Source organism: Echinococcus granulosus (genome assembly GCF_000524195.1).
Source record: "Echinococcus granulosus chromosome Unknown EG_S00171, whole genome shotgun sequence".
Lineage (NCBI taxonomy): Eukaryota > Metazoa > Platyhelminthes > Cestoda > Cyclophyllidea > Taeniidae > Echinococcus > Echinococcus granulosus.
In genome coordinates this window covers 135,187-146,677 of record NW_020170551.1, presented here as the reverse complement: position 1 = coordinate 146,677, position 11,491 = coordinate 135,187, and the positions used below count along the sequence as shown (strand labels likewise).

At 42.4% G+C, this 11,491-nt stretch overlaps 2 protein-coding genes across 2 annotated transcripts; both read right to left on the bottom strand. All coding sequences in view use genetic code 11, as the record gives it.

The window, feature by feature from the left end:
* Positions 1–1,340: 1,340 nt before the first annotated feature.
* On the bottom strand, positions 1,341–2,871 carry EGR_09862 (Deoxynucleoside kinase; the record flags this gene model as incomplete). The annotated part of the gene is made up of 7 exons (XM_024499111.1): positions 1,341–1,427; positions 1,883–1,963; positions 2,044–2,123; positions 2,257–2,345; positions 2,419–2,492; positions 2,682–2,823; positions 2,861–2,871. The coding sequence occupies 7 exons, from the start codon at positions 2,869–2,871 to the stop codon at positions 1,341–1,343; spliced, it is 564 nt and encodes a 187-aa protein (XP_024346493.1).
* A 1,581-nt stretch (positions 2,872–4,452) lies between these two features.
* On the bottom strand, positions 4,453–5,201 carry EGR_09861 (hypothetical protein; the record flags this gene model as incomplete). The annotated part of the gene is made up of 2 exons (XM_024499110.1): positions 4,453–4,581; positions 5,121–5,201. 2 exons carry the CDS (start codon positions 5,199–5,201, stop codon positions 4,453–4,455), a joined length of 210 nt encoding a protein of 69 aa, XP_024346492.1.
* Positions 5,202–11,491: the final 6,290 nt, after the last annotated feature.

Sequence of the window (11,491 nt, the reverse complement as noted above, 5' to 3'; positions counted from 1 at the left end):
TCTTTCGCTACTTTTCGTTCTCTGTCATTCCATGGCAGTTATTTGAAATTATTTATTATATTGCTTTTTGTAATATTTTAATATCTAAGTTTTTGTGAGCTTTTGCTTTCTCTTTTTCTTGTTTTTGTTTTGAATATCATGCTATCTCTATCTTTTTTTTCCGTCTCTGTAGTTTTTTTATTTGCTGATATTTTTATATCTGTCCCTTTTCATTTCTTCTTTTTCTTACCTTTTTTATATTTGTTTGCGAATACGAGACATTTTCTTTGTAGGTATGTTTTAATTGTTTAACATTCATATTAGTATTTGAATGGCTGGATAGATAAATGAATGGTTGGTTGGATGGATGGATAATCAAATACCTTCTGCTTGCACAGTATTTGGGTTATTTTTGCACAATGGTTGTTGAATTGATGCATTGGTGCCTGCTTGTTTGGACGGATGTCTTTCGTTTGCTCCTTTCTTCATGCCTCCTTTTTTGCTTCATCCATCTTTGACATTTCCTTCCGCTTATCTTTAACCTTTGTTCATGTTATTTTTATTCTAATTATCCATTTTTTCTTTTGTCTTCCGGATTTTTAACACATCTACTTTGTTCGCTTTTCAGAATAATAGACGCTCCTATTTCTGTTTTTATTTATCTTGTTCTTTTTAGCCTCCTCTTATTACCAAAATGGGATCGACGATGATTGTCATACATGAGACCCAGTATTTTTCCTTTTATACCCTTTTTCGTGTCACATAACACCAATGCCCACCTCTCGACTGATTAGGCCTTTGACAAGGTACACAACAAATCGATATCGATCGTCTTCACACCTTGACGTGACAGTGCATAAACGTCACTGCTAGACTCTGTCTAATTGCCACGTAATTTGCACTGTTTATCCTCGAAACACCATTTATGCCTGCGTGATTACCTATAGCTAACAGGAGTGCTATAAACAATTGCAAGTCCTTCGTTTTGGTGAACCACCCAACGCCCTGCGGAACGCCTTCCACCCCGCAAGCTGTGCAACCTTTCTTACTCCACCCATCAATACCTCATGGCAATCCTTATTTCCGATGCATGTTGAGGCGTAGTTAACCATACTGAATGGTCTAGTTAAAAAGAGAAACCAGTACCGATAAATAAGCCCATTGTTTAAAGCGATTTTTGCTTACAGAGTCAAGAAGAATAACAAAGCGTCATCAATATTATCTTACATACCAGGACGGAGTTCAACGAAGCATAAGACATGGTTATTCCCTTAAAATGAATAAAACCCTAATCTTTGGGGAAATGTTCCTACAATCATTCATGAATTGCGTGTCTATCCAAGCTGGTAAAGACAATCGTCCTAAACTAGAACTGTGCAAAGAATTTCGTCTTTTCGTTTGAAATAGGTTGAAGTAACATTGTCCAGAGATCCTGAAGTATCGAAAATCTAGAATAGGAAAGTGTGAAGATTACATCTTAGTTGAAAGTTACTAGCATTTATAGGTTGACGAAAGGATAAGACTGCTCTGCTTGTTTACTACCAGTGTCACATGTGTGTGGTACTCAGATTTTCCTGCTTCCATCCAATGTCACAGATGTGTGACATGTGGCTTCTACTAGTTTACGATAACTGTATTTCCTCAAATCATTAACCAAGGGATTGCCTGAGTTTGAAACAGAAAGAATGAAATAAGCTATTCCTCGAATAAGGATAAGTGCATTTTTTACTTCTAAACGAACGCCTCGATCATGCAAATGTAACTAAATAGTGTTAGTGACAACCTAAGGAGAAAAAATTGGATGCTGGGGCTCAACTCTTTCCTGTGAGAGACCCTGCCAGCACACATGTTTGTAGTTGTGGCAAATTGTAGTAATTTGATTAAAAATATTGAAGATACTCACCACAACAGGAGCAGGGCAATACTCGGAGTATTTTCCTAGTAACCATTCCTCATGAAGTCTGTGTACCTCTCTCAGGAATTCCTAAAAGTAAGACTAAGAGACTGCTCAACCCAACAATGACGTAATAATGGAGCAGCTGCAAATTCGTAGAGAAATCTTACAATCGACATGGTATCCTCTCCTGTTCGTTGACGCCTTCGAATTCGTTTCACACAGACCTCGGGTGTGGAGCGAAGATAAACTAAAATAGAGTTCACTGCTTCTAGATCTTGTCGTCTTATCAATAGAACATCATCAGCAACAAGCTGTAGTGGTATTGGCAAAATAGCATTAATTCATGGACAGACATTTCTGCTTTTAAGAAAATAATTTACCAATTAGATCCAACTTGAAAATTGGCAACTGACAACTCCATTCGTAATATTCGTTAAGAATTTCGCAGTCACCATCCGTGAGAACACCACTAAAGAAATTCAACACCAAATAAGCTAAGCAATCAATTAGTTGAACAGGCAAAGGAACCAAATTATACTAACTTTCGTCGATTAACCTCTGTGAAAACATAGCGATTACTGTAAATAGAACGCTCAACGAGCCGAATTTTTGAGGTCTAAAGATATAAAAAGTTGTCATTGTAAAATAATTTTGCGAAATGTTAAATTAGGCTAGGTACCCTTGGCGCCGAATGTTGATTTGCCAACGTCACCATAAGTTGCGCACGATAGGGAGTATTCCACCTGGTCGGATTACTATAAAAATTATCCTTTTTTCATTCTGTTATAAGAGAAAAGGTAGTTACAAATAGGCGGAAGCCTTTAACATTATTCCACTGATCAATAGGCTCAGGAAAAACTTCTACGTTTGGAGAAAGGCTCTCAAAATAGCGAAGAAATGTCGTTTTACCACTACCAACATTGCCTTCGACAGCAATTTGAACAAATCTGAGCAAAAATCTTCGTGAAGGAGCATGTGAATCACCTGTTAGGCATTTGTAACCAACGACAACTAACGGAATAACGCTTTAAAGCATCAATGGAATTTGACTAGCCGCTCTAGCGCATTGACCGAGAAAGGGCGTCTCCAGCCAATGAAAGTTGGCGAATTGGAGACATTCGTAATAATGAAGACTTCAAACAATATGTACTAAATTGCAATTAATAAATGTCGGACAAACCCACTAGTCGTAGCTGCAAAAAAAAATACTTTTTTACTGTTGATAGGCCTAACTCTTGAATTTATCAAAATGCTTAGTAAAATATCGCAAAGATGCTAATATTAATCTGAATTTATTGGACCATATCAAAAGGGACAAATTTTTGTTACTGCATAGTGTACCAATATACTGCTGTTTATTGTGTACCCAAAAGCAATTATTTTTGGCCACTTCATGAATATGAAATTAGATGCACTTCAATATTTACTACAGGAGCAAATATATGTTTATCAAAGAACCCTTTCTGAGGAACAGTCTTAACTCACAATTATGACTATGAATTTAGTGGCTCCATTATTTTTGTGCTCGTATTATGGGCCGAATTTGTAATATTCTGGTATTCTATGTTCCTATAATGTCTCGAATTCGTCAATTTCACCCTTACCCATTATTCAGTTGAAAGTATCCTTTTATCCACCTATAGCATACGAACTTTCGGCTGTCATGGTAGCCAAAAATTTCATGCCGTTATTCGAACATCTAACTTATTAATTGTCAGTACCGACCCGAACATCACGTAAGAAGGTAACAGATTTGGCGTTTCCCGCGTCAATTTCTGCTTTCCGACTCCTGGAATGGGATAAGTATAGAGAGGATGACATTTTATAAAGTATGTTTTGGAGTTGTTAAGGTTTAAAAGAGATGGGAATTTTTTCCTCCTGAGGGGTTAAAAACGTCGGTTCCATCATGTGTTTGGCATTACCTCGACGCTCTGCATTCTGATGAGTTAGAATGTGTAAAAGCATAAGGATGTCCATTCTCCTGGACATTTTTATCTGCTTTTAGGACTAGATTATGGAGGTAAAATTGACAAATCTAAGCCTTTGTTTGATTTCACAGTATTTTAAGCCAAATTCCAATACGTGGTAAAAGAACATCCTAAGTAAACAATTCTAAGCCTTAGATAAGGAAAAACTAATGCATTTTAGTTCATTTGCGTGCCTTCTCGTAGATCATTCTAGTTTTTGGCGTTGATAATCGGGAAGTCTTAGCCACTGAGATTGGGTAGACAGCACAATGTCAATGCTCAAAGCTTTTTATCGCCCTCCCTCCATCCCTCCCACCCTCCTGCACAATAGAAGTAAACGTTTTTCTATGCTAATGCCACATTTTCGCCTTTTAAATATGACTCGGTGTCCCGCCTTTTTTCCAAAATATCACTACATCTTACAAAGTCTCAAAGTTCAATTAATCGGCTCCAGTACCTCAACAACAAAGGTCAACCACATAAACTCATCAAAACAGGACTTTCCATCCTCCGCACGGAGTAGGTCTGGCCAGACAGCTGTCCAAATGGCACTTTTCAATTGCACATTATCATCTAGCCTCCCCTTTCTTCATCCAAAGTCACCCCACCCTACTCCACCGCCACCCTGTATAAGACGGTCTCATCTCTGTCTAGACGTTGAGTAAGTACAGCACAACCCCGATACGAAGCGCGCACACTCCCACCAAAAAATTTTTTAAGCCAGTCGTCCAGTTCCCGCTGTGAGTGGGCAATCAAGAGGTGGCCTCCTAAGGAATCCCCTGAGTGATCGCGATGGCTTGAGGAATCTATTTCTGAACAGATTCTTCCGGCATATGCCAAACCGCGTGCATTCATTGCTTCCTTTAATTTTTTATTAATCCATGGTGCTTTCCGTGTGTCAAGTTTACTGCCAGAATGGAGTTGTCTAAACAGTGGTGGTGGAATAACTAGCCAGAACGATGTTTCGATAGTACCTCAAAGTATTTGTGCGGCTGCATTGGTGCCACAATGAAATTTCATGCACAGAATCACTATTGAATGGAAAAAGATCTTGAAATTGCAAAAATCGAAAGGATTTTAACCTCTCTAGAACTGACCGGAAGTCTTCAGTCATGAAACGTTGATAGTCGTCAATTGACAACAATGACCTTCTCATAACCAAGGTGGTGGTTACCAAAGCCCTGTTACCATCATCCAGCACAAACACCACATTCGATAAATGACGTCTTACCCACCAGTCTATATTCATCATGACCCTTAGTAAGTCATTTACTCACTGGAACACCGTAAACAAAGCGTGTCCCGATGTTAGACCAATCAAACCAGTCGTCATTGGGACAAGGGTAGAGCAGGGGCATCAGCGTACCTTTTTGCTTCCTATCCCTTTATAATAACCTTGTCCTCTCATCGCGTTTTTTTTGTCACAACGCACCACCTATAGACTTTCACGCACCAAATTCATTTGCCGCGCCAGCTGATCGCCGAAAAATCGATAAGCGTTTAATTATTTAATTAAAAAGTTGCGAAGTAATGAAGAAGATCGGAAATTGGTTCATATGGTATCATTTAACCTTGAACGAGCACAACTCTGAGGGGGTGGGGTGGGGGGAGAGGTCTGTAAACGATTCTTCCTAGAGGGTTAAATACACCACCCCTACCCCCCTCCCCCTTCCTTTTCTCCCCCCCCCCCCACCGGACAGGCCTTTTATCTACCGACGCGACGATAATGTATTAACGTAGCTACCTTCATGCCACTGCGGGCCGGGGTGGCTTATTGAAAAGAGCGACGCAAAAGAGGTTTCAGCAAATCAAGTATGCTGGACAAATATAAGTAAGCGCCATTCGTTGCGTCTAGTCTCGAAAATTGGTCTCGTCACTCCAACCGACCACCCTTCAGCATCAAACACCGCAGCAACATTGAAGGTTTTTGATATCAACCACGTGATGGGAAGGGGGATATCACGATGGTCCCCCAAAGCAGAAAGGCGTGCTTGGCTAATAAATATACCAAAAGAAGGTAGTAATCACTTGGAGAAAGATGTTCACCTGATGTTGGACCACGAAGGTCACTTTTCATCACAAATCATTCAGTAAACAAACTTCTTTTTTGAGAGAAGACAGGAACAGCTAAGTAGTCCTTCAAACAGTGGAAGGTATTTGCCCGACCTCGGTGATGTTACGTTATACATGACCAAAAGATCATGACGTGATAATGTCAATAACGCCACGCAAATCCTCGTGATCAAGATCAAAGAGTTCCTTTAAAGCTGATATCTCCCCTTGGGAGTGGATCACCATCAGGATCAAATAGCGTTTCATTTATACCACCATGAGCTACATCTCCTCCGAGTATTATGAAACCTTTTGTGCTAGAAGCCTCTGCCGCCTTGCAACCAAGTTTAGCGCGTCTCGTAAAGCGGACCAGCTTGATCACGTCAGGTCATTCGACGTTACAAAAAGACGCTACAGCAAGCAAGAATGAAGAGAATAAAGGATTTTGATAGACCGATGCTGATGGAGTTCCGTGAAAACATTTGCTTATTTGTTTATACAAACAACACCAAGTAGAACCTTGGATTTTCATTCTGACTTCAGTCCCTCTAATTCACTTTGTTAATAATTATAAGCTTGGCTTCAAAGAGGTATGTCGAATGTGGGGGGAGATGTCACGTCGTCAGATTCTACTCATTCAGGGAGGGCTTTGACGAATTCAATACCGGCGTAACAGAATTTGTGATTTGATGTAGGGTGCTTTGATATATTTCCTTATGCATCTTTACATACTCAGTAATCCACATCAGATGTCTTTCTGCATTATTAACAAACTGATCCACTATACAGCCACCGAGGTACCCCAGGAACCAGAGGAAGGCATATGAATCCCCAGTAGTAGCTTCATGATTCTTATTAACACACACCACTCTTGAAACATCAGTAAAATTTTTTTATCGTTCTCATATTCTACCATTCAAGGGAAGCGAATGAGGCAAACGAATTCTAGTAGTGACTTTAGCCTCTATGTCGAAGAAATGGAAGTCTAGTAGCGCATTTGGAAAGATATGGTCTCCTTGCCACCAACGTGGTTGTCAAATCACAGGAGAATTCAATGGTTCACATTGAAAGAGGCTCATCAGCAAGACAGATTCATTCAGTAAGATTGCACACACCCTTAAATAGACACCCAGACCCTCATTGTGAAGGCGTCCGCCGCCCCACCTCGGCTTACTCACATAGAGTTGCCAAATGAACCCTTCCTGCTATTAATTTGAAGACTGAGCCACGCTGCCGAAATCTGTCTACGCCACCTATATAACCCCCTTGCCTGAAGATACACGCATCCGGGCCTGCAAGCATGTTGTTTCCGAAAGGGGTATGATTAATACCGCTGTCGCACGATTAGGCCGCCACGTGAAGATACACACTCACACACAAATTTGGGTTTTTGGAGGTCGTGTTTATCTATGGTGAGAGGTTGTTCCTCACCCTCCTCCCCTCCCCTCCCCGTCGGTGGATAAACAATCTGAAGTGAGTTTGTAAAGCGGAAGAACACTGCTGACGCCAACTTGGTGGTAGCACCTTCATGAGGTCGGTAGATGGACCCATTTCGGTCATGTTTTATCAACATTTCTCTCTCCTGTGACTCCAAAGCATGGTGTGACCTGTCCAGCCGACCTCATGGCAACTTCTCCATTTCCCAGGGCACAAAAATCGCTTAGCGAGTTAGGAGTTATTGAGAAGAATTACACTTTTTTATTTGTATCTAATGCTGGTGTAAACAGCTTCGGTCCATTACGAGCCTTCGCCTCCAACCCGGCTCCGCATGAATTGGCGCTGATGTTTCCTTCCTCTCTAGTCCAGTAATAATAACCACCTCCAACCTTCCAAATTTAACCTCACTGGAGATAGTGAAGACGCCGTGGAGATGCGCAACACCCTTTATGTCCAACGAAGAACGCATCCACTTCGTAGAGGGAGGAAATTCCACACAAGGCAGGAGTCTACCGTAGTGACAATATGGTTACTCTCGTACAGGACAGGTGATAGGGCCAATTCCTAGATCATGACCAGCATGCTAATTCTGCATCGGACAACCTCCAATCGGTTACTCACAACATCATACAACGACACCGAGAATCACACCCTGCGGCGATTCAGGAGCAAGCGAATAACCAAGTAAAGGTGAGGGATGAAAATGAAAGAATAGCCCAAGCAACCACCTTGACCACACGCCTCATCTGATCTCTAGGTACCCACATGATACACCGCAACAACCTGCAGTGTCACCGAGCCAGAACGCACGAACGATACAAAGCGGCACGAAATAGCGGTTCTTACCGTTTCCGCTACCTCACGACGGGGATTAGAACACAGAAACAGCCTCAACAGCCAAAATGAGCTGCTAGCACAACCCTCATAATACTGTACGAATCTGCATGCACCAATTCGTCGGAGGCACTTCAGGATACCCCGACTCCGCGCCTACCCAATATCTTTGTTGAAGCAATTCAGACTGATCATCTTTAAATGGACCAGTTACAACCTGAAAGGCGTAGCTCCACTGCCTGCAACACTTAAATACTGAATACCTAGCATTCAAAACATTGCTGGACCGGTGTAGCTAGAAGGCGACTCAGAATCGAGCGGACACAATGAGGAATACATATGACCGCAATCCAAACCCACGCGTCCAAGTGAATATTATCCAAAGAGGACAACTGGAGAAGAAAATGCGGCGCCCCACCACCTACAATGCGGACGATACACGATACACACAGTAGAAAAGGTGGAGCAGCTCAATCAATTGATTTATATTCACTACTGGTAGCATGCCGCACGGGAACATCACCGCATGCACCAATCGTCACGGTGCATAGTATAGTGCACAGACAGGTCAGTAGTATATGTACACACTCTACAGCACACGCGGCCCCTTGATTGGTCATGCATTAGTGCAGGCACACACACACTACGCACATGGGAATGCGACAAAAGCGTGCGTAGAGTAGTGTTATTACTCATTTATGCCGGTGTGTTTGTGGGTGGGTAGTGTGGCATGTGTGTTGTCACTTGACAGGACGAGTGAAGCGGCTTTTCTCGCGTTCTGAGAGCGTTAATTCTTTAGTTAAACTACCGCCTTCTGAGATCGCGATTACAGCTGATTCCTTGTCTACGAACTTCGTCTCTGTTTTGCTTTGTTCTATATTTTTATGCCTTTCATGCATTTATGCTCTTAGCATGCTACGATTCCCGTGTTAATAGTTATTCTGGTTTTAGAAATGACTGGATGGTCGCGAGACGCTAACTTTCCTTGCCTTACCGACGAATTTGCGATCTGGAGGTCTTGGTGTTTATCGAAATCGTGATCTTGGAACTGACTGAAAATGTCTTCCGCGTATCGTAGCCTGTGGGGCGTGCCTTCGCTACGGTGTATGTGCGTAGACAGGTCTGGTCGCTTTGCTTCAGATTTTGTGGCCAAGAAGCGTGTAGAAATTCTGTAAGATTTCATGTTAAAGCTTTTGAAAATGGTGACGGCCTAATTTTACTAATCGGGCGCCGAACAGCCAGTTTGTAATGGTGTTTACCTGTGGAGGTTGGGTGTCTGTTTTACTCCCTTTTTATCTGTCCCACATAGTTGACAGGCGGGGATGGGGCGCGACTAGGTGACTGTGGCGTTACTCACGGAGCACTCCCTGAGAGAATAGGAAAATCGATAAGCTTGCGCGCACGGGCGGACGTACGTGGTTGCGTCCTCGCGTCCGCTCTCTGTCGCGTTGTCGATCGATAGGGCAGCGTTCACCGCGCAAGCCCAGCGGTCGGGTAGCGTGCGGAGGTGGCGACATCGTGAGTTTGTAAGCTACGCTTTGAGATGATAAATTGCGCCCACAGGGTGACAATGGCGTGCGTCTGCCCAGGACGTGACTGTCTACCACGCGGCGGGTCATAAATGCAAACATCCGGCTCCTGTCTGACCTCTATCGGGGCGTTTTGTGTCCTTCCTTACGGAAACGGCTATTCGGGGGAAAATTATGATGTTAGGCTCCCGGAAGTGCCATTTTGTCATTTCTCTTTAGTTTTTTGAGTGCAATGTGGGGAAGTTGCAATTAAGCTCTCCAAACACCTAACTTGGTTATTGGTGAGCTCCCCTGACAGCGTACTCTGTCGGAGGGACAATTTCTGTTCTTTTGTTACTATAGTGTCATAAGAAAGTTCTACTATGCCAGCTAGGCTGATAATGAGGCGCGCCAATGTTTTAAGTTGGAAAATATGGTGTGAAATTTAGGTGAAGCTGATTTTGAAGGTTAGCACCTTCTCCGACATTCCTGTGTGGTGTATTCCACTTTATTTTTCTTTACTGCAACGCTGGCACTCTATTGAAGCACCGTAGCGTTGACAACCACAAGTTTTCTTTTCATTGTGGAGATAATGGATCGACGAGTGTAGTGTCTGGATGCTAAGAAACGTTAAGTTGTTTGTCGGTATACGTCACGCATATGTGACGCAAGTAGCGGACGTTATTCGGAGTTCAATCATGCACCTAATCAACACAAGTATTTAGCTAATCTCTACAGCTGAAATAATTCAATATGTATAGTTCCATGTTGTCTTCACAATTTCAGCATTTCTGCTCAGACCTGCATACACAGCCATAGAAACACACAAATGGAAGCTTACGTGGATGCACAAAAAAGCATGATACAGAGGTCACTGAAGTTCACGCAAATTCAACAGTTCTCGTCAAAACATGAAATTAGAAGGAGAACAGAAAGTTGCAAAAAAATTCTCCAATCCACAAACATCTCCGTGTACTTACGTCAGCGCCTATATTTATCCTCATTTGTTTATCCCTCTTTCTCTTCACCTCAAGGTGACCTTAACGGTGGAGGAGGGTGAGGGGGCCGGTCATTTCAAAGTGCATAAGCCAAAGAGAAAATTATAGCGATTAAAAATAACACAGAAGTCATTCGGAGGTGAAAGGCACACGGCACTTCGACCACTGTTGTGAGGCCTGGTGGTTAGCGCATCTGCTACCAGTTTTGAAGCATCTCAAAATTGCCTTGCGGACAGATTAGTTGTATTTAGAACACTAAAATGGATGCATGATGTTCTGTGTCTGCGAAGAATGTCAATTTTTAGTGTTTTAACAGTGTAACTTCAAGTAGAACTACCCCCTGTGAGTTGGTGTAGTTTGATTTCCTCTAAGGCAAATCCTAGTTGAAGACGTGTCACTTGAGATGAAGGTGACCTTCCAGCAAATTGCCCTGATCAAACGCCGAAAGCCACTTTGAAGGAGAATATTTCAGGTGCAAGTTAATGTCTCGAGATTATACGTGGATTAGACTCCGGTGTGGCCAAAACATTTTACAAATCTATTTGAAAAATTGGTTAGAAATCTGAAAAAAAAACATTTCAAAAAGCGGTTTTAATTTGGCTGACTGGTAACCATAGCGATTTGGTTCTCTGTTTAAGTGTATGCTAAGCTGCGCGGGCACTTTGTTCTCCGCAAGTTCGGCTTCCGCCCTGCGTGCATGACCTTCAACTTGTGCCAATGGCCTTCCAGACCGACAGGTTCTTCGTTTGCTACCTTGGTTTGTTACGCCTTCAGTGAGGACACGGAGCGCTGCATGATCTGCGATCCAAATAATGCGTG